The sequence below is a fragment of the Nomascus leucogenys genome, chromosome 4 (genome assembly GCF_006542625.1).
Source record: "Nomascus leucogenys isolate Asia chromosome 4, Asia_NLE_v1, whole genome shotgun sequence".
In the NCBI taxonomy this organism is placed as follows: Eukaryota; Metazoa; Chordata; class Mammalia; order Primates; family Hylobatidae; genus Nomascus; species Nomascus leucogenys.
This window is the reverse complement of record NC_044384.1, coordinates 106,046,127-106,074,060: the sequence shown is the minus strand read 5'-3', so window position 1 is coordinate 106,074,060 and position 27,934 is coordinate 106,046,127. Positions and strand designations below refer to the sequence as shown.

At 41.7% G+C, this 27,934-nt stretch overlaps 1 protein-coding gene and 1 long non-coding RNA gene across 3 annotated transcripts in view; one reads left to right on the top strand and one right to left on the bottom strand.

Annotated features, from left to right (window-relative positions):
• The window catches only part of LARS2 (leucyl-tRNA synthetase 2, mitochondrial), a 163,914-nt gene that overhangs the window by 95,555 nt on the left and 40,425 nt on the right, over positions 1–27,934 (top strand). For both annotated transcript variants that reach the window (XM_030811970.1, XM_030811971.1), the window contains exons 10-14: positions 3,644–3,748; positions 6,648–6,763; positions 9,480–9,763; positions 14,261–14,359; positions 18,782–18,919. In XM_030811970.1, coding sequence (XP_030667830.1) covers positions 3,644–3,748; positions 6,648–6,763; positions 9,480–9,763; positions 14,261–14,359; positions 18,782–18,919 — 742 coding nt within the window. The remainder of the gene's footprint in view (positions 1–3,643; positions 3,749–6,647; positions 6,764–9,479; positions 9,764–14,260; positions 14,360–18,781; positions 18,920–27,934) is intronic.
• Positions 663–27,702, bottom strand: LOC105740573. The gene is made up of 4 exons (XR_001116615.2): positions 27,518–27,702; positions 25,211–25,281; positions 13,231–13,487; positions 663–1,998 (listed from the first exon to the last, which is right to left on the bottom strand). It is a non-coding gene; the product is annotated as an uncharacterized LOC105740573 (long non-coding RNA).

Sequence of the window (27,934 nt, the reverse complement as noted above, 5' to 3'; positions counted from 1 at the left end):
TCCAACTTCATTCTTTTGCACATGGTCATGTTACTTTTTAACTCATGTTCCCGCATTATCTTAAAAATCAAGCTGCTTCTGCCTCTTTATTTTCTGGCCTTCACCTAATATGCTATCAGAAAACATTTCTGTGTTTTTATGCAGGCTTCACAATTGTTTTTTAATCCATACATAATGTCCTATCAACTCAACGTACCTTAATATCCTAAGTCTTTCCCATCATGTTGAACACTGGGCTTTTTTCATGTTTGGAGCTATTATGGAGATAACTGCTGTGACCATTTATGTCCACATGGCTCTTTGCTTCATAGAATTTTCCTTAGGAGATACTCCCAAGTGTGGGGTTTTTTTGGTCAAAGGTTGCAAACATTTTTCTATTTTTCTATTTTCTATTTCTATTTCTACATGGTTTCTGAAAGGGCTATATCAATTTATAGTGCCATATCCAATGATGTATGCATTTCACAGCGACTTCACAAACATTAGTGTCACCTTGCTAAAACGTTTTGCTAACTTATCAAATATAAAATGATAATACTTCAAGACCACTCTAATTTTCATCTCTTTTTAAAAACTAATTTGTTTTTTAAAGTCCAAGTGATATACATACATTATATGAAAAGTCAAAGAGTACTAATAATAACAAGAACAATAAAAGCAGCCTCCTTACCCAAACACTTTTATTTTAGGTATATGTTTCTTAGGATACAAGTTCAGTGGCTATGACAGAGGCTTAGACAGGAGTTTATTCTACCTACATGAAACTCTTGAGCATGTGTGATAAGTCGACTTTGTGAGGTGGTTAGGGCAGTTATCCCCCGTCTTGTCTTCCTGTTCTGCCCTTCTAGAGTCTTGTCTTTCTCTGTGTTTCTAAGTTGGTCTACACTTGATCTGCGTTCCAGTGAAGTAAGAAGTGGGGAAGGGTGGGGAGAAGGGCATGCTCCTTCCCTTTGAGGCCGTGACCTAGCAGTTGCTTCTGCACATCCTCCATGGCCACACCTAGCTGCAAGGGAGGCTGAACAGTGCTTCCATTAGCTAAACACAATAGCCATGTGTCCAACTCAACATTCTATTGCTGAGTTAGAAGAGGAGGCAGGTATAGGGGTCAACTGGTAGTCTGTGTCACCTGCTGTTTCTCTGGCATAGACATCCCTATCTGTATGCCTGTCCATATGCCGTATATGCCTATACTGCTGTCTTTTGATTCACCAGTTCTAGATATTACCTAGTGACTTTTATTCTACCACCCCTCACCTCCCTGCCTACTGATAACGTCATATTATAATTGCAAAATTTGCAAATACACATTTCTTCTTTGAGAAAAGATAATGTGGAGGCCAGGTGCAATGGCTCATGTTCATAATCCCAGCACTTTGGGAGGCTGAGACAAGCAGATCATCTGAGGTCAGGAGTTCGAGACTAGCCTGTCCAACATGGTGAAACCCCATCTCTACTAAAAATACAAAAATTAGTAGGGTGTGGTGGCATGCACCTGTAATCCCAGCTACTTGGGTGGCTGAGGCACCAGAATTGCTTGAACCTGGGAGGCAGAGGTTGCAGTGAGCTGAGATCACATCACTGTACTCTAGCCTGGGTGACAGAGTGGGACCCCGTCTCAAAAAAAAAAAAGAAAAGATAGTATGGAATCAGAAATATGGGTCTCTACTTTGAGAAGTGAGTCTGCACTCAGCCAGCTGCAGCAACAGGTGTCTCCCAGCTAATACATCTGTACCATGGGTGCTGGCTGGAGACCCGTGGGGGTTGCATTTCAGTGTTTCCCTACCATATGTCATTCTGTGCTTCTTGACACCCCAGGTGATAAAAGATAAGAGCTGGCTTAGATGCCTATAGAGTCTGTCACTACTCTTTGAAATATAGACCCTGGCCAGGCACAGTGGTTCTCACCTGTAATTCCAGCACTTTGGGAGGCCAAAATGATAGGATTGCATGAGCCCAGTAGTTCGAGACCAGCCTGGGCAACATAGGGAAATCCTGGCTCTACAAAAAATTAAAAAAAAAAAAAAAATTAGCTGGGTTTGATGGTACACACCTGCAGTTCCAGCTACTCAGGAAGCTGAGGTGGGAGGATCAGGGTGAGACCCTATTTCTAAATAAATAAATATCTTAAAAATAATTTAAAAAATAAATATAGATTTAATTCTTAGGCTTATTTTAGTTTTGGGGTTTGCAAAGTAGATAATTACATGAAATCTTAAAACATGGCAAGTATTATAAATAGTAAGAATTCATAAGTTATAACTGTTAGTTGCTTATATTGTAAATTAAGTCAAGTGAACTCACTAATTGTCTACCATCTCTCATCTCTTCTTCCACTGGGACTTTACTTAGGTCATTATGCTTCCAACTCTCCGTATATTCACATGTATGCACGTATGGCTTGTCTCCTTGTTAACGGTAGTTGTAATACACTTCATTTAGGATGATACAGTGTTAGCTGGGTACAGTGGCTCCTGCCTATAATCCCAGCACTTTGGGAGTCTGAGGTGGGAGGATCACTTGAGACCAGGAATTTTAGACCAGCCTGGGTGACATAGACCCCTGTCTCTACAGAAAAAAAAAAAAAATTATATAAATAAAAATTTAAAATAAGATGTTATTTTAAATAACAATACAATGTAATAGAATTATCGTATTGTAACATAATACAATAATACAATGTTAGAATAAATCCAAATTAAGTGTTTTATTAGGACCACATAAATATTGTTCAACTGAGCCAAATACATTGTCCTTTTTATATAACTTTATTTTTCCTAAAGTTCATAATGTCTTCTTTTTTTTTTTCATTTACTTTGTATTCTTTGAATTTCTGGTTAAATCTTCCTGTACACCCCCCATATTTCTTTGAAACTCCTCTCAGTGCAGTTTTCTGCACGTTCCAACCCGCCGGGTAATCTATCCATTTCCTTATTTTCCCAAAGATGCTTCCCGGGGCACTGTGTACTGCTCAGATCTGACCTGGTCATTCTCCAGGCCTCTGCTGCAACCTGGCCTCTTAGAACTTCCCTCTGTCTTTGTTCTGTGAGTGTCCTCATACTTTTTTCTTTGTTGGATTCCTTGTTTCCTGGATCCTATGTCTGTCTCTTTCTTGATTTACCCCTTCATTTTGCTGGAACACATTCTCTAGTATCTCCTAAGAAACGGGTAAGTGGGTAGGAAATCTTTTGTCTTAGAATGTCTGGAAATCTCTTCCCTCTTTTCTGCTCAGTCATTTTCTACTCCCTCTCCACTTCCATCTTCAAGTGTTATGATGGTTTGGAATTTCTGATGTCCCTGGTTTCACTACAGATAGACTTTGTGTTTCGCATCTTCTGTATATTTGAGGTATTTTTCAAAAGGAAAAGACAGTGATGGGAATGTCATTACTCCACTATCTGGAAAGCAAAAATGCTTTTTCACTTTTCATGAGCATGGAAGAACATTTTTTCATGTGCGTATTTAATCTTTTGATTATTCACTGGTGTGAATTATCTATTAATACCCTTCAAAGGACAACTTAATAACAATTAGCAGAAAGCACACAAGTTCTAGTGCTTATTTTTCTCACTTGTTTCCTCTGAGATTCAGATGATGTTGGTGTCTCAGTTGAGTGGCATCCACAGTTATTTGCTCTCATTTTCAGATTGCCTCACGCCCGTGATGGCTGTGAACATGCTCACCCAGCAGGAGGTCCCTGTCGTTATTTTGGCCAAAGCTGACTTGGAAGGCTCTCTGGATTCAAAAATAGGTAAGCAGCTATTAAAATGTAACCACAACAGTATATTTTGCAGATTTAGGATCAAAATACTCCCGTGTTGCTGTCATCTGGAAGAGCTGACTATAGATTCCATGGTCTGATTTGTCTCCTCATAAAAATGAATAGCCCTTCATTTAATCATCCCTTGTTTCAGAACTACATTTTGAAAATATGCTAGGTATATTGCACTTTGCTAGTTGCTACTGAGAATAATAAGAAATATCTGACCTACAAATCTTGCCAGTAGAGTTTGTTAAGACTTGTACATATGATACGAGGAACAGTGCAACTCAGATGAAAATCCAATTTCAAGACTCATAGAACCATCCCAGGTATACTACCAACTTTAAAAAAAAAAGGAAGAAAAGAAAACTCGTAGAACCAACAGCAACTGCTGGGACGAGGGTTCAGATGAAGCACAAATGATCGATGTGGGCTGGGTTTTGGTGAAGGCTTTGTGGAGGAGGCGAACTCGAGCTATTCAAGAAAAAGATTGTGAAACAGCAGTAAAATTGAAGGCATATTTAGAACTGTAAATTGGATGTCCTTGGCAGCCTTACTCATTCGTGAGCATTCTAAACTATCGTCATGTAACAGGAAGTCTGAGAATGAACAAAGAGAAGGGAACCTAAAGACAGCTCTGTCCAAAATCTGCCTCCTTTAGGACAGACCTGTGCATTTGTCATTACCAACATTCCTACTGTAGATTCCAGCCAGTCCCCAGAGTCCCGAAACCTTGCAGAGAAAGTTATTTCCACACTATTTCCTAGCACACAGAAATAGCATTTCTTCTTAAATTCACATTTTTTCCCCTCATAACACTCAGATCAGTTTTTGATGAAGTTGTTTGAAGAAACGTCAAAGCAGAAAATTGATGTTACTCTCTTCTAACCATTTAAACCTAGAAAGTGTGTTGTTTAAAGAAATAATTCCTTCTGTTACCTTTATGCATTTTACAGTTAGTAAAATTTATTAATATAACCAGCTGGGATAAACGTAAAGGCAGTTTTTATTGATGTGGCTTTTGGGGGAGTTTTTTGTTTGTTTGTTTGTTTGATATTTTGAATCAGATTACTGACACAATATTGAGAATTTTGAAGGAAAAAAAATCAGATTTTTTTAGGTGCATATGGAAAACTGTTTCTCCTGTTGTCTTGATTTCCCATAGTTTCATAATTAACTTTTTCCAAATTTTTGCTTTTTGCCCTCCAAGAAGAACAAGAGCAGAAATAAACAGGAGATAAAGTGTTTTTGCCTCCCACCTGCACTGTTAGAAATAGTTCACATTCAACTCAGCACAACATGACTACCACCATGGCCTGAGGGATTCTTTATACGGCCAAATACATTTTGTGGTTACAGTGTCTTCTTTTAAACATTACTCCTAGTTCTTCCAAATTCTATTTTAGAATGTAGTAAATGACTGTTTTCCCTTCTTGACTATGAACACCTTTTGGTAGTATTTATTGCTTGCCATTTGTCCTCATCCTTCAACTCCACTCAACATTTATTCAATGCATTAGATGCATTTTGTCTATAATCTCAGCTAGAACACTACAGAACTTTCCATCATGTCACAGAGCTTTTCATCATGTTTGGGAGCTTTAGAACATGTCTCCCAAACATTCAACCACTGTTTTAGGGCGTTGTTCCGAGATCTGAGTTAAGCACCTTGTGCAATACCCTTAGCTTTATATCTCTCAGTTATTCACACAATGTGTTGTATCCATGAGTATGTCAGCAGCTTTTACAGATGACCCTATAGCAGGGGTTCTCAACCAGGGGAGATTTTGCCACCAGGAGACATTTAGCAATTTTGGAGACATTTTTGTTTGTCACAACTCAGGGAGTGCTATTGGTACAGTTCAACATCCTACAATGCACAAGACAGCCCCTGCAACAAAGTCCACAATGTCAGTAGTACCAAGGTTGAGAAATCCTGCCCTTACAAAACCAAAGGGCTGGGGAAAAAAAAAAAAAAAAAAAACCCGTTCTTATGAATACCCAAAGCCAAAACAGCAGGCCTTGGCCCCCCTGGGTGAGTGATTTATTAATGCTCAACTTCTCCTCAAGGACATATGTGGGCTAAAGAATAAATGTCTTCTTAGAATGTGCTATTGCCTTTGGGAACAAAACATAGTTACCAGCTTTTGACTTCCTGACTGAGTGGATTTTTCTAGGATTGCTAGGAAATGCTGGAGGAGTCAGCCCCGCTTCTCAAGAGAACCCCACTGCCCTCTGCCACTGAGGGAATTCAAGAAAGAGCCTTCCCCAAATGCTTATGATTTTCAGTGGCAAAAAAAAAAAGCACTCAAAAATGTATATATTAGGATTGTAACTATTAAAAAAAATAGGCTGGACACAGTGGCTCACACCTGTAATCCGAGCACTTTGGGAGGGCGAGGTGGGCGATCACTTGAGGTCAGGAGTTCGAGACCCGCCTGGTCAACATGGCGAAACCCCTTTTCTACTAAAAATACAAAAATTAGCCAGGAGTGGTAGCGCATGCCTGTAATCACAGCTACTCAGGAGGCTGAGACATGAGAATCACTTGAACCCGGGAGGCGGAAGTTGCAGTGAGCCGAGATTGTGCCACTGCACTCTAACCTGGGCAACAGAGCAAGACTCTGTCTCAAAACAAAACAAAAACTAAGCAGAGGAAAAAGACTTAAAGGAAGTAATACCAATATGGTAAACTAGTAGTGTTTTGGCGTGGGTTTCTCCAAGACCGTGTTCCGTTTTCCCAACTAACGTGATGTGGTTTTAAAACTTCTATAACTAAAAGAGATAGTCTCCTTTAAGAAGCTAAAGCTGGGTGTCAGTACTGTCAGTTGTTTTGTGATTTGGGCACTTGTAAAGGAAATGTTTTGTTTTCTTCTCCTCTGAATAGGAATTCCCAGTACTAGCTCAGAGGACACCATCTTAGCCCAAACCCTGGGCCTGGCCTACTCTGAAGTCATTGAAACTTTGCCAGATGGCACAGAGAGACTGAGCAGCTCTGCTGAGGTTGGTGCCTAAGAACTTACTTCCAGAATGATCACCTTGATACAACTTTGATAGACATTTTCCTTCAGGTGCAAATTACAACCTGTTCCTTCACTCGTCCCCATACCGAACAGCCTTGTGGCCTCATATCTATCAAAACAAAATGATATTCTTCAAGATCTAGAAGTTTGTCAGTTGTAAATCAAATTCAGTCCTCGAATAGAATGGTATCGAAGTAACTAATTTTATGTTGGGAATCTCTGCTTGAGAAAAATTATCTCTTCTAAGGAATCTCTGGTTCCTTGGGAGAGGTGGCTGAAATTGTTTCTTCTTCCTAGAGGAGATATCTGCTCTCTCCAGATTACTGACATTATTTCTGCCTAAAGTGTAACTCACTTATAGAAATAACAGGGAAGTTCAGAGTCATATTTATTTGGTCAGGGTTATCTCTTGCTGGCATGAAACAGCAGCACTTAAAGATGGTACATCTGGCAGGATTTGAGCCCAGCCTCTATGTTGAACTAACCTGGAAAGTAGGATGGAAGAGGTAGGGTGAGGGATGGGAGGAGGTAGTGGGAGCAGTGATTCTCAAACTTGAGCACACATCAGAATCCCCTGGTGGTCTTGTTAAACCACAACCTGGCCCCCACCCCCACCCCACAGATACTGATTTAGTAGTCCCAGGTGAGACCCCAAAATTTACACTTCTAACAAGTTTCCAGATACTGCTGCTAATGCTGCTGATCCAGGGAACACATTTTGAGAATCAAGGGCTTAGAACCTTGCCACTTAATGTCTTGTCCCTGGACCAGCAGCACTGGCATCACTTGTTAGAAATGTGGGATCTTAGATCCCACCCTAGTCTAATAAGATCCCTATATGATTTGTATGCACATTAAAAGTTTGAGAATACTGGCTTAGAGCACTCTTAAACTTACCTGCACATTGGAAACACCTGAAAGTTTTAAAATAAAACTGATGCCTGGGTCTCACTCCAGATACTCCGATTTGATGGTTATTGGTGGTGAGGGGGGCATGGATCAGACATCAATAGTGTTCAAAGCTCCCTAGTTGATTCTGATGTGCAGCAGAGTCTGGGAACTACTGACTTAACATAGTGATGCCACACCTGGCCATGGCTCTGAATCACCTGGGAGGTGCTTACAGGTCCCACCTTGGCTGATCTTGATTCAGTGAGTCCTGAAGATCCAAGTTTTTCGTGTTTGCGACTATCTGGCTATATTTATATTTATATCTATAGAATAAGGGAATAATGGTCAGGTTTTCTCCTTTGTAAGGAGTCCATATTTTATAACCCCATGTTTGTGGCTTTACTTCATAAACTGCATCCCCAGACATGAGTCATGCTGTAAGATATGGACCCTTATGCCTTTTTTTAGACCTTGTTTGAGCAGGTTCCCTGGAGGTGGAGCAGAGTGAAGTCACAGTGTCTGTAAGGAGCCCCAGTTAACCCTCTACAGGGCAAGAAAGGGGACACTTGTGGCCAAAATTAGGCTTCTGAAGTGCCTAGTGAAACATCCACTCTTTAGTGCAGTACCCTGAGCGTGAATTATGCTTCCTGGCTTCTTTCACACAGCTTCAGATGGTCTGTTGAAGCCTCTCCTGGCTCTAGGCTAAATATCTAGAGTAAAAGAATTATTTCAATAAGTAGAAGGAGAATGGCTAGGGAAAAGCTGCGTTCATCTATGAGCTTCTGGAATGGAAAGACAGTGATGTTATAAGACTGACTTTCAGGAGAGTTTTTTATGATTTGCATCACGACTGTGATAATGGGAATGCAGAAAGACACTTCAGACCATTCATGAAAAGGGCTGCTTTTGATAAACATAGCTGTATTTTCTTATTCTTTATGCCTCTTGACTGTAAGCTCCTTGAGGACATGGGAAGATCGTATTTATCTTTGTGCCCCCAATGGCTAGCACAAGCCCAGCACATATAAATGCCCAGTGGGTCTTCATTGAGCAAATTCGAGAGTACCCACAATCCAGGTTGTTACCAAGCCACACTGGCTCAATTCATATAATTAGTTTGGCTCTCTGAAAAGCACCAAGTGAAAAGATAATTTCTCTTTTGCACTGTTAGTGGTCTGTCCTGCTGTCTATAAAATGGGAGCATTTACATATAAAAAGAGTGGTCTGGTTCTTCAAGCTGAAGCCTCAGAATGTTCCTCTGCTTGCCTGAATTCCTTCTGCTTTAGGATAATATTGAATTTTTCTTTTCTGAATCGTTTCCCCCCAACAGGGGAGTAGTCATTAAAACTCCATATCGTGCAGTTCTGTACTGGCAGCTAAAAGCTGATATTTGATGATCTCTGTAGGTGTTACAGGGCTCCGGTGATAAAGCCACAGAACCAGGGCCAGCTTAGACACATTAGACACAGTAGACACAGTGCCTAGGGCCCACAATACTTTTAGAAGCCTCTGCAAAAGTTTTAATTTCTTTTAAAATCAGAAGAAAAAAATGAACTTTTAGGGTCAAAAGTTATATTTGTCTTTATATTGATGCAGTTGTAAAACATAATTTTTAATATTATCTGAAGGAGCAAGGAGCCTACAAAGGCAGAAGCACCTGGGGCTCATGAAAGCCATGATACAGCTCTGCACAGAACTGGTCCCTTGGGAGAGCCACACATAAACATGGCAGGACTGGTGGCAGCATCGGGGTGGTGACTCGTGCTATGCAGAGAGGAGTGAGCCTTCTTTTCTCTCCCTGTCAGTTCACAGGTATGACCCGGCAGGATGCTTTTCTAGCCCTGACTCAGAAAGCCCGGGGGAAGAGAGTGGGTGGAGACGTGACAAGTGATAAACTGAAAGACTGGCTGATTTCGCGGCAGCGGTACTGGGGCACACCAATCCCCATTGTCCACTGCCCAGTCTGCGGCCCCACACCTGTGCCCCTGGAGGACTTGCCTGTGACCCTGCCCAACATTACATCTTTCACTGGCAAGGGAGGCTCCCCACTGGCGATGGCTTCAGAGTGGGTGAACTGTTCCTGCCCAAGGTAAGGAGACACATCCCTGCAGCGGTGACTGTGCCTATGGCCCCATACCTGCTAGGGCTTCAGACAGCCTCCTCACTCCTGGTGCTAACTCTTCTCCCTTTTTCCCTGACTTCCACGAGGTTGGAAAGAACACTGTAGGTCTTTGGGGCCCTTTAAGAGAAGGGTCAGGAAGCTGTGGCCCTGCCTCTGCAATGGGCATACTCCCTTCTCTGAGCTGTTGGAAGCAGCAGTGTCAGTTCAGATCTATCCCAGAAACATCTGATCCAAGTGATGGAAAAGCTCTAAATTTTCCTTACAGCTTTGTAAAAAACCACTTTCCTCCATTTTGATATTCCAAAGAGCCACGTGGAGGGGAGAGAAAATGTTCTCTTCTCCGCCTTGCAGTTTTCCAATATAGTGACTGTAACAACGGTGGAGATTTTATCACGAGTAGCAGAGTAGTAGCTAAGAGAGCATGTGTGCTCAGGGGCTGCATTCTTTAATACGCTGAAGCACCATGGTTCCTTTCTCCTCATTTTGGAAGTGGAATTATGTTTTTCTGTCTATTCACTGGCATGTCTCAAGTGTGATTTTTAATGATGCTGTGCATATCAGCTAATTAAACAAATAGCGGATACCAAGTTCCAGTATTTTCCTTCTTCTGCGGAGAAGCCATTTTTCTCTGCCTTATATATCATGATGAGGATATTTTAAAATAATTTTGTATTCTGCCAGTATAGAGCTGAGTTACTAGGTTGACAATTAGGTAACCACGTAGTGTAATTGGAAGTCTTGAGCTGGGAGTCAGATCAGTGATGGATTCAAGTCCTGGCTCAGCCTTCTAACTAACTGTCTAGACTTGGGAAAGTCATTTACCTTCTCTGAGTGTGAAATCCCTCATCAGGAACAAAAATAACCCCATTGAAGGGCTTTTTGGAAGACTAGAATTAACACATGTAATCCTGCACAGTGATACCTTCTAGGCCTTCAATAAATAGAAACCTTACGGCCATCCAGCCAGGGACTTGCCAGCCATCCTCCCAGGTCCTCACTGAGGCAGTTTGGAAGTTCAAGGTGAAACTTGGAGGGAGGTATATAGGAAGGCCCAGACCATTTTAGGGTAGAAATGCTGGCTCCAGGAGGAAAATAGCACACCCTATTTGTTGATAAGCGCTGACAAAGGGCTTCCCTACCAGAGATGTTGGTGGCCTACATACAGCACAGCAGTTGTAGCCTTATTGATGAGGATAAGGTTTCCTGCTTGGCTGCAGAATTACTGGAGGGCAGAACCTAGGCCTTGGTGTTGGGCAAGGCTCCCTGGATGATGTTTTTGTTTGTTCGTTTGTTTGTTTGTTTGTTTGTTGAGATGGAGTCTCGCTCTGTTGCCCAGGCTGGAGTGCAGTGGCGCAATCTCGGCTCACTGCCAGTTCCACCTCCTGGGTTTACGCCATTCTCCTGCCTCAGCCTCCTGACTAGCTGGGACTACAGGTGCCTGCCACCAAGCCTGGCTAATTTTTTATATTTTTAGTAGAGACGGGGTTTCACCGTGTTAGCCAGGATGATCTCCATCTCCTGACCTCGTGATCCGCCCGCCTCGGCCTCCCAAAGTGCTGGGATTACAGGCGTGTGCCACCTTGCCCGGCCCCTGGATCATCTTAATGAGCATCCAAGGCTGAGAGCTACTGAGCCAGTGTGGCCGAGCAAGGCAGCCCAGTGGTACAGACTACAGGCACCAGAGCCCACCAGATGTGGATTCCTTACCCTTGAACTACAAGACCTTGGACAGGTTTCTTAATCTCTCTGAATCCTAGTTACTCATCTGAAAAATGGGGATATGAGCGGTATCGGTCTCATAATCCCCAGGGCTACTGGGGATTAAATGAGATAATACTTTTGAGGTACTTGGATCAGTTCCTACTACCCAGTATTATTATCATTACTATTGGAGCTAATCCTGATAACATTATCACCACTGTCTATCACTTCTATCCCTCCTGCTTGCCACGTAGCTTCTTCCTTATCATCTAGTTTTTAGTATCAGCAATAAAACATGTTAGTTGCTTTCAAGTCCAACAAGACCATTAAAAAGGAAATCAGCATGGCAAATGTTAGCCAGCTGTTATTCCTTTTATAAATTGAGCCCTGCATTTTCTCCCTCACTTGGACCTCACTTGCACAAGGTAAGTGAGGAAGAAAAAGTAATCTTTATTTTCTAATTATTTCCCAAAATAGTATCTGTGTTCTGGTTGATTGCTCTCCAAATAAAAAGACCTGGCTTTAATTTAGAGGCGCACTGTTGAGATCAGCTTCTTAGAGCAGCCCTGGGTGGTAGGAAGCTGGATTCCCTGAGGGCTGTCTCTGAAAATCTTCTACTCTTAGAGACCACCACTGTTCTCATTGGGAGGTCCCCTGATTAAAATGCAGGGAGTCCCAAATCCCTGCCAGATCTAGGGCGCCCATGCTCTCTGCTCAGCCACTGCATTTAACCAGCTGACGAGGGAGCTGGAGGACTATGTGGGGGACTGGCCATTTCCTTGGGTAATATTTGTAAAGCTGGTATGAACTACTTCACAAATGGAAGATAGAAATACAACCCTTCTTTTATTCTTAAATTAAAAATACACTCAAGCCCATACATGCTAAATTAGCAGAAGATTTATCAGTTCCTCTTGGGACTCCTCATCCCTTCTCCCCAGATTCTCCAATAACCCCCAAAGACTTACACTGCCCAAAGTGTGATATTTGGAGGGGCGATGGGCTTCACATCCATGCCTTAGAAGGGAGAGCCTGCTATGGCTACCCACTGCCACAGAAGGCCCTGTTGATAGCTGGTCCTACCCATCAGACAGAAGGTGCTGATTCTCTGCTGATCCAGGCCTTGAGGAATCTCCAAGGCAGCTAATCCCCATCCTGTGCTAGGCTTGACTAAGGGCACCTTCTTTTGAGTTCCTAGGTAGTGTGGCTTTTGGCACCTGGTTCTTTCAGTCCCACAGGCCCACAACTCTAGGAATGTTCTTAAGAATGAGTGTAGCAGCTGGGCATGATAGCTCATGCCTGTAATCCCAGCACTTTGGGAGGCTGAGGCAGGCAGATCACTTGAGGTTAAGAGTTCGAGACCAGCCTGGCCAACATGGTGAAACCCTATCTCTACTAAAAATACAAAAATTAGCCGGGCGTGGTGGCATGCGCCTATAATCCCAGTTACTCAGGAGGCTGAGGCAGGAGAATTGCTTTAGCCCAGGAGGCAGAGGTTGCAGTGAGCTGAGATCGAGCCACTGCACTCCAGCCCAGGTGACAGAGCCAGACTCCGTCTCAAAATAAAAAGAATGAGTGTAACACTTGGGCCCTTGTGAGACCTTGGTCCTGCTGGACATGGCTGTCCCTAGGACAGGGATTCCTTTTTCTTTGCAACCCTTCACATATCAAGGATCTCACTTTATTCTGTCTTGAACACCAGGGCTTTCTTCACTCTTCCATAAGGAACCTACCTTCAGGCGGTGGTCTGGTGGTAGATATGTAATTAGCTCTGGAGGGGGGTCCTGATTTCTTGCATTTGCCAATTTCCATGGTGTACATACTCCCATCAGGGCCAGTTTCAAGCTACCAACTTGCCATCTTTTGTCACAGTGTTGTGAAGAGATGCCCCAATTGATTCTTACAGGCTGGCATGAGCTGGAGCAACCATTGCCTTTGGGGCCTCCAAGGTGGTTTGTCTTCCTCGATTCATCCTGGTAGATTTCTGCACCTGTCACCCCAGAACAGAAGTAGAAGAAAAATCCAAGTTGATTTTCCACACATCTCCCTATATTTGGTTCTCATTTCTCTTCATGCGTTGATTGGCTTCATAAGCATCATAAAGTAGGCATTGGTAAAGGCAATCTTGACATGCCTGGAACAGAAGTTAAGGCACAAAAGAGATACCTAATCCTGTCTTGTCCTTTTGGGTGGTGAGGCTTTCTACCAGGTTAAATTCAGAGAAGTGGAAAATAAGGCTTTTAATTGTTGAAAATTGAAACTTTTATTTGTAAATTTCTTTAAAACATCACGTATTATACAATGTAAAAAGAGAGCTTTCCCTGAATTGTCTTTTCATGTGTGGCTTTATTCTTTTTTTTTTTTTTTGAGACAGAGTCTTGCTGTGTCACCAGGGTGGAGTGCAGTGGCACGATCTTGGCTCACTGCAACCTCCACCTCCCGGGTTCAAGCAATTCTCCTATCTCAGCCTCCCGAGTAGCTGGAACTACAGGCACATGCCACTACGCCCAGCTAATTTTTCGTATTTTTAGTAGAGATGGGGTTTCACCATGTTGGCCAGTATGGACTCGATCTTTTGACCTCGTGATCCGCCCACCTCAGACTCCCAAAGTGCTGGGATTACAAGCGTGAGCCACCACGCCCAGCCTGTGGCTTTATTCTTATGACATTTTAAATTCATACTTATAGCTCTCTCAAAAGCTGATGGAAAACTGCATTAAAATTTAAAAAGAAACCAATTGATGAATTTCATTTCTTTCTTAGGTGCAAGGGAGCAGCCAAGAGAGAGACAGACACGATGGATACTTTTGTTGATTCTGCTTGGTACTACTTCAGATACACTGACCCTCACAATCCGCACAGGTAAAACGTCCCTGCTGATGTCCTTGAGCATGTGTCAGTGTGGATCCTCCTAGAAGCAAAGACCAAGATGGAATTAGACATGCAAGAGATTTCTTGGGGGAAATGCCTGTGCAGATTAAAGGGGAGAAGAGGAGCAGTGGGCAGAGAGTGCTCTTAGACCACGATGGAGCTATGACAGGTGTGAAAGGAGAAGGGAAAAGAAGGAGGATCAGGTAGAGGAGCCTCAGCCCACAGCACAACTCTGAGAAAGCCTCGACCTGGCCAGCGGGAAGCCCCAAGCAAAGCTTGTCCGTTAGAGTCTTCAGTCAGGCTAAAACGGCTCTGCTCCAGCCCCTCCCTCTACTCTCCTGGGAGCAGCCTGGGAGAGCAACATGGGCTGGCAGGAACACACCACAGAGTGGGTCCACAGATGCAGCAGCTGGAAGCTGTCAGTCAACTGTGCACCTGGGAACAGGCTCTCTTAAAGGGAAAGTGCTACATCATTAAGTTATATTATTCACAGCCAAGTAAATCCCAAGCACAACACAAATACAAAACAGAAAAAGGAAGGAAATGCTACTGTGATACCCTCCTTGCAGTGAACTACATTTGTATGATTGTAAAGATGTAATGTTATTTATTTAACTGAAAAGAATGATGTAACTCTACAGAGAAGGTAGCAGGTAGGGAGGGTGAGACAGCTAAGAAGCCTCACCTCTTACCACATAGTAGATCATTTCCTAAATTGATAAATCAATAAAGAGTATAAACATGTTTTGTTTTTTGTTTTTTGTTTTTTGTTTTTTTCAATAATTGCCGGGAGAAACAACCAAAAGAATTAAAAGTGGCTAAGAGACAGGCCTGAGGCAAGGAAAAAATTGGGGCTGGAAACCACTGTTTTTCATTTTAAATCTTTCAGTACCATTTGATTTTTAAGCTGTATTCATGTGTTTCTTTGAACCCCACCCCCCCACCCAAAAAAAAAAAGAAACAAATTAAGGAAAAGAGAGCAGTAGGTAGCCTTGTAAGGAGAGAGAATGAGAGCTGAAAGAAACTCTTCCAGAGCCCAGGAAAAAACACAGCATTGTGCTTAAAAGGGCCTTGCCTAATTGCTCTTGTCCATGGCAGAAACATTCTGGAACCCTGTTACCTACATATAAAATATGCCTCCCTATTCTTCGTGGTTCTAAAATAATATCTTTCTAGTGAGACAGATACTCCTGCCCTCACCCTGCCAGAATTTCAACCTGCAGTGTTATGATTCTGTAATTTGAGTTCATATCAGATATGAGGGGGATCCTTGTCGGGCGTGGTGGCTCCGCCTGTAATCCCAGCACTTTGGGAGGCCAAGGTAGGCAGATCACCTGAGGTCAGGAGTTGGAGACCAGCCTGACTAACATGGCAAAACCCCACCTCTACCAAAAATACAAAAATTAGCTGGGCATGGTGGCACGCACTTGTAATCCCAGCTACTCGGGAGTCTGAGACAGGAGAATCGCTTGAACCCGGGAGGCTGAGGTTGCAGTGAGCTGATATCGCACCACTGCACTCCAGCCTGGGCAACAGAGTGAGACTTCCTCTCAAAAAAAAAAAAAGAAAAAAATGAGGGGGATCCTGAGTGAAAGATACCCTGCAAAGGCAGGAAGGGTGCAAGGTGACGACTGTGGCTGGGAACCACCAGCATGGCCTTCTCTGGCCCACAGAGGGGCTCCCCTTCAGGGCCTTCCCTCTATAAGGGGCCATTGGTACATTTCATGTAGTAACAATTGGCTTAGAATGCAAGTGAGGTCAGGCTTTTTCCTTTCTCAGAGTGATTCAAAGGAAAGCCTTCACACAGATGAGGGAGACTCCAAGTTACCGTGGCGGGAGAGACATCCTGAGACCGTCACAGCCCCCAGTTTGTGAACAGCAGTGAGCACTTCGTTTCCCTCATGACACGCTGTGGTTAGATTCAGCCCCGGCGCGAGTTCTTCCTGGGGTGGTTTCCTGAGTGGATCATAAATCTGAGCTGTAGCTACTTTCAACATTTCACTCCTTAATATATCCCAAACTTGTTTTCCGGCCAAATACCATCCTTCACTTCCCTTTCTTTTCTGTTGCCCGGATTGGCAGTTGAATTTCTTTAGGGAACTATTTTTCACAAAGAAAAAAAGTGTTTTTTAAAAATTTTATCAGAATTCTGGTACAGTGACTGGAGAACACCAAACTATATTAAGATGCAAATATGTGGTGGTAACCAGGCCCTTTTTTCTAGCCTCAGAGCTGAAGCCAGCCAAGTCTATCCTGAGGAAAAAGGTGGCTTGAGGTGTCAGGGAACCAATTCACAAATATTCGAAGTCCTCCAAAGGCAAAGGTTTGCTTGATTGGCTGACCTCAAGGGATGGCACTACCTTGGCAACACAGAGGTCTGTTGCCAGCCCGTGCTGCCCCTCCCACTGAGGGTCCCAGCCAGAAAATGGAAATGGCATTTCCTTTCCTCTCCAGTGTCCATTAGGACCCGAGAGTACGAGAAAGCCTTTCTATTAGTATCTGTTGGCCAAAAAGTATCTGTTAGGTGAGAGTTATTGGGCTATTTTATGACAATTCACCTTAAATATGCTGCATCGCATTCAGTAAGCAATATACAGGCTCTTGCTGACTGTATTTTCAGACTACTTTAAAAAATAAAATCAAATTTCTATTTTAAAATAAACATTTACAGCTGGGGCACAGTGGCTCACATGTGTAATCCAATAACTTTGGGAGGCTGAGGCAGGAAGATCACTTGAGCCCAGGAGTTTGAGACCAGCTGGGCTGAATGTAGCAAGACCTCGTCTCCACAAAAATGTTTTAAAAAAATTAACTGATGGCCAGGTGCAGTGGCTCACGCCTGTAGTCCCAGCACTTTGGGAGGCCGAGTTGGGCAGATCACCTGAGGTCAGAAGTTCAAGACCAGCCTGGCCAGCAAGGCAAAACCCCATCTCTACTAAAAATATAAAAATTAGCCGGGTGTAGTGGCAGGCACCTGTAATCCCAGCTACTCAGGAGGCTGAGGCACAAGAATAGCTTGAACCCTGGAGGCGGAGGTTGCAGTGAGCCAAGATCACGCCCCTGCAACCCAGCCTGGGTGACAGAGTGAGACTCCGTCTCAAAAAGAAAATTTAAAAAAAGAAAAGAAAAAATTAGCTGGGCATAGTGGTGTGTGTCTGTAGTCCTAGATACTTGGGAGGTTGAGGCTGGAAGATCACTTGAGCCCAGGAATTGGAGGCTGCAGTGAACTATGATTGTGTGACTGCGCTCCAGCGTGGGTGACCGAGCAAGACCCTGTCTTTTTTTTTTTTTTTTTTTTTTTTTTTTTTTTTTTTTTTTTTTGAGACGGAGTCTCGCTCTGTTGCCTGGGCTGGAGTGCAGTGGCACAATCTCGGCTCACTGCTAGCTCCACCTCCCGGGTTCACACCATTCTCCTGCCTCAGCCTCTCCGAGTAGCTGGGACTACAGGCGCCCGCCACCATGCCCGGCTAATTTTTTTTTTGTATTTTTAGTAGAGACGGGGTTTCACCGTGGTCTAGATCTCCTGACCTTGTGATCTGCCCGCCTCAGCCTCCCAAAGTGCTGGGATTACAAGCGTGAGCCACTGCCCCAGGCCGACCCTGTCTTTAATAAAGAAAAAAAATGTTTTTTAATGTGAAAATAAATTAATAAAATAAACATTTAGTATCTGCATGTTAATCTTCATTGTAAATACCACATTGCCCTCTATTGGTAGGAACTCCGACATCTCAATTGTGTAATCATAATAATAAAAATTAAAGTGAATCTAGATATTCAAGGTGCATTGTAGCAAGATGCCTTTTTTTGCTGGTATGTTTTCCTCTTGTCCTCATTTTATATGCAAATTGCTTTTGTTGAAATATGTCAGTAATATCTTCTGTAACCATTTTTATAATTTCATAAATTAACACTTATCTGACTTTTTTCTTTTTTATTATATAAGCTTTTCTCATATATATATATATATATTTGTTTGTTTGTTTTGTTTTTGAGACAGTCTCACCCTGTTGCCCAGGCTGGAGTGTAATGGCACGATCTTGGTCCACTGCAACCTCCGCCTCCCAGGTTCAAGTGATTCTCCTGCCTCAGCCTCCTGAGTAGTTGGGACTGCAGGTGCCCACCACTACACCTGGCTAATTTTTGTATTTTTAGTAGAGATGGGGTTTCACCATGTTGGGCAGGCTGGTCTCGAACTCCTGACCTCAGGTGAGCCACCTGCCTCGGCCTCCCAAAGTGCTGGGATGACAGGCATGAGCCACCGCGCCTGGCCTTCTCTTATATTTTAAAAAGAAAATCATTGCTATTCCCTGATACAGTTCATTTCAGGGCATATGCATATTATAATAGGCTTGTTTAATTTACACAATTGTGGCAAAGCAGGTTTTTAAAAATGCCCCTATCTCTTTCTTACAGCCCTTTTAACACAGCAGTGGCTGATTACTGGATGCCTGTGGATTTGTACATTGGAGGGAAAGAACATGCCGTCATGCATTTGTTCTATGCAAGATTCTTTAGTCATTTTTGCCATGACCAAAAAATGGTTAAACATAGGTAAGCACTTACACTGCTTTGCAAAATAATTCAGTTCCATGAATAGCAACTTTAAGCAGGTGTCATTTCTTCTGAAGCAAGGTAAATGCATGTAGTAGAATACTAGTTTTCTAGTATGCTTTAGAGGTTATTGTCAACCTTAACCATTTGAGGTCCATTTATATTGCTTAATCAGTTCTGGCATGTGATGTTGCATGCTTACATAGAACCTAGCCTTCAGTGCTTCTCTGTTTACTGAGTTAAGTAATTAAGAATTGTACCTGTGAGGCAGAGAGGAGTGGCCCATAATGTTTTATAGCATCTGATGTGAGGTCATGCTTATCACCCAGTCTTTCTGTGTCAGCTCTGTTCCTAAGCTTGACTGAATCCCACCTTGATGCATCCCTCTAAAAAATGTATAGAGTGGATTTGAAATAGAGAACCATATTGTAAAAACATCAGTAAATTCTTTTCCTGTTGGCCTATTGTAACCCTTTCCTCATAATGTTTAGAAAAATGTGTGTACTTTTTCCCATGAAACGTATCATATATAAAAATTACATATTTAATGTATTTAAAGAATTGTACAACACATTAAATATGTAATTTTTATATATGAACATACATGCCCCACTCCTCAGTTTAAGAAACAGAGTATTACAGGTACCTTAGAATCCCCAAGGTGCCCCCTCCAATTGTGTATCGCTCTTCTACGCCCACCACCTCACCCCTAGCTAATACCGATCCCAGATTTTTAATTCCTCACTTTCTTGCTTTTCTTTATAAATGTATCATTTCTGCATGTATTTTTAAACTATATATTGTCTGGTTTTCCTGTGTTTGAACTTTATATTTCAGGTATTCTGTCTGGCTTTCCTCACTCAACAGTTTTCTGAGATTCAGCAGTGCTGACGGATAAAGTTATATTTCATTCCTGTTTCACTGCTGCATGATATTCCATTATATGGAATGAAACTTCCAAAATAGAACTCAGTTTATGTATCATACCACCATTAATGGTGGTTGGACTGTTTTGTGCAATTATGAACAAAACTGCTATGAACCTTCTTGCACATGGTTCCTGACATATGCGTCACCATTTATTTAAAATGTGTACCTAAGAGTAGAATTGCTCGATTGTAGGATATGCACATGTTCAACTGTCTTGAGAAACACCAAACTGTTTTCCATAGTGGTTACCTAAGCCTATACTCCCACTAGTAGAAATGAGGGTTCCAATCACTCTACATCACCATCAACATTTTGTACTATCCAACTTTTAAATTTCACCAAACCAGTGGGTATATAATGGGTCACGTGAGTTAAATTTGAATTTCAAGACACGGATTTTTTTTTTTTTTAATTTTTAATTTTTGCAGGTACATAGGTGTATATTTATGGGGTACATGAGATATTTTGGTACAGGCATGCAATGCATAGTAATCACATCATGGAAAGTTGGGTGTCCATCCCTTTAAGTATTTATCCTTTGTGTTACAAACAATCCAATTATACTTTTAGTTATTTTTAAATGTTTAAGTTATTGTTGACTATAATTGATTTCTTAACGAAGTTTATCATGTTTCATAGGTTTATGAATCTCTGTGATCAAATCCCTGTTTGTGTCCTATGCATTTATTTTTTCTAGATTGTTTCTCTTTTATTGCTTTGTAAGAGGTTCTTTAAATATTCTTGATACTAATCCTTTTTCAGCGATATGTATTGCAAGTAGTTTTTTCTAGTTCTTGGCTTGTCTGGTTTTTATGGCATCTTTTGATGAACAGAAACTCTTAATTTAATGTAGTAAAAATTAATAATCTTTCCTTTATGGCTATTGCTTTCGGTGTGTCCGTACTGTTAATGGAATAGCCCATCCTTTTCCCCACTGATCTGTAGTGCCCTCTCCATCATAAATCAAGTTGTCATATATTACAGGGCTTATTGATAGGATCTTTATTCTGGGGCTACAGGTGCCCACCAGCACGCCCGGCTAATTTTTGTATTTTTAGTAGAGATGGGGTTTCGCCATGATGGTCAGGCTGATCTCAAACTCCTGACCTCAAGTGATCCGCCTGCCTCGGCCTCCCAAAGTGCTGGGATTACAGGTATGAGCCACTGCACCCAGCCAATTTCTTTATAGCTATCTTCCAGTTTCTAATTGTCTCTCTGTCTCTATCTGCTGATTAACCCATTCTTTGAGTTTTTTATTTTAATTATTCTTCATTTCTAAAAGTTCTAGATTTTTAAATTTTCCTTTATTGTTTTTATAGTATTTTTGTGCTATCTTTTAAGCCTTTATTTTCTAAAATAGATTAAACATACTATTTTATATTATCTGATAATTCTTTATCTAATGTCATTATGGGTCTGTTTAGTCATTTGTTGTTTCTGCTGTTCTCACTCATGATGCCTAGTTCTTTGGGGGATGGGGTACAAGGGGTGTTTTAAGCTTATATTTCTTGAATCTTTTTTTTTTATAGGAACTCTTTGGAACCTGTCTGCTAGAGGTGATTTTGTGTTAGCTTCTCCCTGTTGCCTGGAGATGCTACCAATCCAAGATCACTTTAAACTGAACTTTCTGCTTGAGGTTTTTAGGACCATAGGTAATATGAATACAGTCCCAAACCCACATGAGGGCCAACTTCTGTCTACAGATTCTCAGGAGAAATACTTATCTTTCCTCCTACACATCACCATGGTCAAGATCGGCGAGTTTCCTTGTTTATCTCTTCTAACTACAGGTTTATTTCTAGTTCATTGATGATTTCTGGTTCATTGACAATTCCTGCCTTGTTTGAGATCTTGTTCTAGACTCTCAAGGTTGCTTAGGCTTTAGGTTTTGTGTCCCGTGTTTTGTGTACCACGCCATGCACAAACATTTATGATCACAGGGGTTCTATAGATACGCCCGGGGTGGAAGCTGGCTTCAGGAACTGTGGTTTCCTAAGTTGGGTTTGTCTTTGTTTTGCCAGCTCAATGTATTGTATATTCCAACTGACTTTTTCACTTGTTTTTCATCAGGACAATAATTCAAGCTCTCTTGTCTGCTGTATTACCAGAAGCATAATTGCTGGATTTTTTTTTTCAGTTGTTGTTATGTTGTTTTTCTGTTTTGTTTGTTTACTACGACACCCTTCAGAATATTTTCTAATTACAGAGAAGAAAAGGGGGGAAATATCTGATTATTTCCCTATCCAGATAACCCATGTTGACAATTTTAAAAAAAGTAATACATGTCTAAACCATTTTGTAACTACACAGAAAGTGAACATTGTTGTCTCCCTCCCTGCACACCACTCTTCAGCCCTGTCCTCGACCTTTAGGTTTCTTTTTATTTCTGCCAGGAAAATATTTTGCCTATCCCCACATGTGTTTTTATTGATACACTCATTTTAAATGTTGCTTATATTGCATACATGTCCTTTGCTTCTTTGACTTAGTAATATAGCTTGGTGGTCTTTCCATATCAACACAAACAAATATCACATTCTTTTTAATGTAGGCATAGTATTCCCTCATATGGATATACCATAATTTATGTAAGTGGTCACCTATTCTTCCAATTACTTTTTTTTTTAAGTCCAGTGATCCTCTTTATTGATATGCTTAGCAAATAATTGGGAGCATATATGTAGGCTCAAGTCCTAACACGGGAATTCTGGGTCAAAAAATATGTGTTTTTAAAATTTTGATAGACAGAAAAATATTACTTTTAAAACTTTTGAAATGCAGACAGAAACCCATTTTCATTAAAATGAAGCACATTGAAAGCTCCTTCCCTTCACTTAACCCTCGGACCAGATGGCTGACTCTGCACATGCATGCATGGATTAAAAGAAGTCTACTGTACAGAAAACTAATTTAGGGTCTAAATTAAATGCTTAAAATAAATTTATTCTCATCAGTCCCAGAGACCTTCATGTATAAAAATAAACTGGTCTGCATCAGAAGGATACTAAAAACATTAACAGCATTACTCCTCATGTAAACAAATTTGTTAAAGTGTTTGTACTTTAGGTTCTAGAATTTACCAGTTCTGCTTTGCATTTCTTATGCCTGGAAACTAATTTACCTAACTAGATAAAGGTTGTCATTGATTATGGGAATTGTGTGCTGTTACCGTCATGGTCTCATGGATATTACACACTTTTAGTGTTTTTTTGTTTGTTTGTTTGTTTTTAAGAAATTGAGTTTAGGTTGGATGTGGTGACTCACACCTGTAATCCCAGCACTTTGGGAGGCCAAGGTGGGTGGATTGCTTGAGGTCAGGAGTTCGATACCAGCCTGGCCAACATGGTGAAACCCCATCTCTACTAAAAATACAAGAATTAGCTGAGCATGGTGGCATGCGCCTGTAGCCCCAGCTACTAGGGAGGCTGAGGCACGAGAATTGCTTGAACCTGGGAGCTGAAGGCTGCAGTGAGCCAAGATCATGCCCCTGCACTCCAGCTTGGGTGACAGGGCGAGACTCTGTCTAAAAATTAAGAAAAAAAAAAAAGGAAAAGAAAAAGAAAATGAGTTTAATCCCTTGAAACAAACAGATAAAAGTTTATATTCGTCAAAGGAAATGTTCTCCAGTGCATGCAGTTGCGCACACCTATGTTCTTAGCTACTCCAGAAGCTGAGATTGAGGCTGAGGTGGGAAGATTACTTGAGCCCAGGAGCTTGATTCCAGCCTGGGCAACATAGCAATACCCTGTTTCTAAAACAAAACAAAACAAAAAACAAAGGAAATATCCTCCATGGGCTAGGGAGAATTGATTAGAACTTAAGTTTAAAGACCAAATACAACTTGAGAAACATAGGCCAGGCATGGTGGTTCACACTTATAATCCCAGCACTTTGGAAGACCAAGGCGGAAGGATCACTTTAGGCCAGGAGTTTGAGACCAGCCTAGGCGACAGAGTGAGACTCCATCTGTAAAAAAAAAAAAAAAAAAAAATTTAATGAGCCAGATGTGGTGGTGCACGCTTGTAGTCCCAGCTACTTGGGAGTCTGAGGCAGCAGAATTACTTGAGTCCAGGAGTTCGAGGCTGCAGTGAGCCATGATTGCCACTGCACTCCAGCCTATGCAACAAAGTAAGACACTGTCTACAAAAAAAGTTGGGGGAATAGCTCCTTCTTATGTAGGTCTGGAAGCAAAGACCATACGTAAGTGATTTCTAGCTCCTTAACAGTAGAGTGTATTTCTGCCAGTTTCTGAATGATTTTTTATAGAAGTACTCAATCAGTACATTATTCAATGGCCAAGTATTCTAAGGTATAGGACAGGGTCTGGCTATTTTTATGACTTATTTACAATGGTTTAAGACTATATTCAAGCAGGAAAAAAGGTTTGCAGCATTCTGATATAATTTTAAGGTGCAGTTTCAAGTATGACTTTGTTTTTACTCAAATGCATTGCCAATTTGCAGAGCCTCCAGGTAACACCTGGATTTTGCTTTACCATCAACATTAAGGAACAACTATATGATGTAAATTGAAATAGACCTATGGAGTTTTGTTTTTTTGAATCTGTTTTTAAATTCTGTTCAAGATTCCGTTCCATGCTTTCCTCCTCCAAAAGAGACTTATTTTAAGTACTGAAAAGGCCAACCTTTGAGGAAGGTACAGAAAGTCATCTTAACTGTTACTCAGTGCTGCTGTCAGCCTTACTCTTGTTGGAGCACATCAGGGCAGCAACAGCCTCTGAAAACTCTCCCGGTGCATTACCTCTTTCTTAGAGGTGTTTTGGTAAACGAGTCAGCCACACATGAAATGAAAATCACCCACTTTCTATGATGAGTAATTTGGAATTCTGCAATCAGAATTTTTGAGAGCCTCCAAACAACTTTATCAAGCTGGGCTGGGAGGAAAAATTGAGATCTGTCAACCACATGTGTATTTCTGAAATCTGTGTAAATCAGAATTTCCTAGTCTAGTTCTGTATTCCTTTTGGTTAGCATTGTCATTTCAGGAGGCTATTTGAGATGATAGTACAGCTATTCCATTTTAGTTTAACATTTCTGAGCCCCTCAGCCCTTGTCTCAAGTAGCAGCTCTGGAACAGGAATCCAAAGACCTCTGTCCGTGTTCAGTGGTGCCCCTGATTAGCTGTGTGGACAAGAAGCTGAACTCCTTTGGGTCTCAGTGGCATCGTATGTCAGAAACTCAGTTATCTCTGAGCACCCTTTCACTCTGATTCTGATTTCTTCAAATACAGCAAAGGTTTATGTGTGTCTAATCATCTTTCCTGTTTTCTAAGAGTTGTGGACATTTTTTTTTCATCACCTGCACGTTTAGGCTTGCAGTTTGAACTTTAAGGTCTCCTTACCATACATAAGAGGCTGGCCTCCCAGTTAAGTGTGCCACCACACAGGACAGCAGGTGCTTTAGTTGTGTGGTCTGAAATACCAAGTTAATGACTAACCAGGAATTAATGTAAGCAGGAAACCCACAAAAGAAGATATCTAAATGATTAATAAACATTTTATCACACTATAAAATAATAAACATCTTACACTGTAAAATGTTTCCGTCCCAGCACTATCGCTCACACCTGTAATCCCAACACTTTGGGATGCCAAGACAGGAAGATCATTTGAGTGCAGGAGTTCGAGACCAGCCTGGGCAACACAGCAAGACCCCATTTCTATGATTTAAAAAAAAATTTCCCTCACTGGCAAATATAAATTATTCAGCAGTGAGATGCCATCTTCCATGTAGTAAGGAAGCTAGCATAAGAGCAGCTCTCATATATTGTAGGAAGTAGCTTGGAACAATCTTTCTGAAAAGCAGTTTGGCAATACAGAGGGAGAGCCTTAAAACTATTCATTTTTGGATGCACTAATTGCACTGCTAAAAATCTATCCTAAGGAAATAATCAGAAATGCAAACTTATGCACCAAGATGTTCATGTAAGTGTTATTTCAAGTAGCTAAAAATTTGGATACAATCTAAATGCCCCAAAATGCTGAGACAGGGTAAATAAAGTATAATCCATCTACGTGGAGCACACTTATACAACACTTTCAATTAAATTACAAAGAATGTTTAATAACATGGAGAAATTCATCTGAAGTAATGAGAAATAGAAAAAGCAAGATACAGCTTGGTTATCTTTGTCTTTATATATACATGCACATATATACACATACTCAAAGCAAGAGAAAAGACTAGAAAAACTCATGCCATCATGTTAACACTAGCTATCTCTGGGTGGTGAGCCCAATATACTTCTGATTTTTTCCAGATTTTTTACAATGATTGTGTAACTTTATCATTTACATATGGTATAGATTCTGAAGAAGGAAAATATGCTGAGCCTCCTGCTGTGGTTGTGGGTATGGGGTAGGATCAGCTTTCAGCTTCCCTCCTTCTGGTGGTTAGCACCAGGTTGAAAGAGAGGGGGCACATTAGAGCATGGGAACATGTCGTGGCCCATCTTCACTGAATGAGATCAGGAAGCCTTTTCTCTCCCTTTGTGGGAGACTGCTGTAAACATGGAATCTTGTCACTTTTTGTTGTAGCGTGGAGAGCACAGCAAGCCCCTATCCACAGAGCTTTCTTCGCTGTTTCTCTGATCGTGCCAGAAACGGGGCTACTGGGAAAAGGAACAGGAAGGGAAGAGAAGCTTTACTTGGGTCCTGTTGTATTAGTAAGCCCTCCTTCTGTGCTGCTGACTGGCTGCTAGGAAATGGGAATGGTGATATTTCAAGAATAAGCCATGGCTAATACTTAGAAACTAGGCTAATTATGTGATATGATGGCCCTGGGCACAGAACAAGGAAGAAGAGGAAGGTGAATTTAGTCTGATTTAATGAAAAGTCCAATTTGGAGACCATTTTCAGAGATCTATGGCCTTCAAAAATCTGCAGCCTGGCAGGCCACTCTCCCACCAGGTCAGTGGAGTGGGCAGCAGGCTATCTGGGGCTTCATGAATAGGTAAATGTCATCTGCAGCAAGAAGATGGGGCTCTGATACATCCTGATATTCTTTGCTCATACTGTAATTAGCACATTCCTTGTATATAGTGATTTTTTTAAGAGCACTTAAAATAGCCAATCAATGTTCTGAATTTCCTTGTTTATCCTAATAATTAGCAACTCCCTTCCCTCCCTGCCTCCCTCCCTCCCTCTCCTCCCTCCCTACCTTCCCTGCCCTCTTTCCCTCCCTCCCTCCCTCCCTTCTTTTCCTTCTTCCAAGTGGGACAAATGTGGCCTTCAATGCCCAGCAGCTATCAAGTGTTGCAATTTCTGAATTAGTGCAGTCTAAACTAAGGAAGAAATTGTGAAGATCTCCCCCAAGTTTTCATCATTGTGCTTACATATAGCTGTGCTTCAGTGTAAGCAAGCATGATCTACCTGCAGAGATGTACCGAAGGAGTAGGAAGAAAGCTGACTCAGATAAATCCAGGGCCTTCTTCAAGGCAGAGGCCCTGCCTAATACTCCCGCATTTGCTGGTCCCTGAGTCAGAAGGGTTTGTTAGTGGTTTAGAGTTGTAGATTTTCCGCTCACTTATAAAGGCCCCTGCTGTGCACAGTCACTATGATGAATGAATAACTCAGTTGCATACACAAGTCTGTTCCCAAGTACCATCTGTTGAGTGAATGAATGAGTGAACAAAAGGGAAACACATTACCCCAATTGTGAATCTGAATAATGAACTTGGCAATGTGATGTGATCTCTGCTCCAGCAGGCCTGGGTTCCAAGTCCAGCAGGGCCCTTGACGTCCTTTGTCCTTCATTCCCGTGCACCTTGCGCCTCCATGTCACATTTGGTCTTTCTTGTAGTGTTGATGGTTATTTTTGAACATGTATTGGGCTGCCTGTTCTTATTGTAAGCTCTCCAATTAATTGCCCAGTGCTGTGTACCCAATTGTCATGTAAATACATGTTGAATGAATAAACAAGTGTGACTCATTCAGAGCTAAACTACACATGACAGTAGACATGGCCAGCTTCAGCCAAGAGAGTGAAAACCAGATTCCCAACACCCTATGGCTCATTCCCTAGCTCCCTGGAAGAGTGGAGGGAAAACACTTGGGAATGAGCAGGA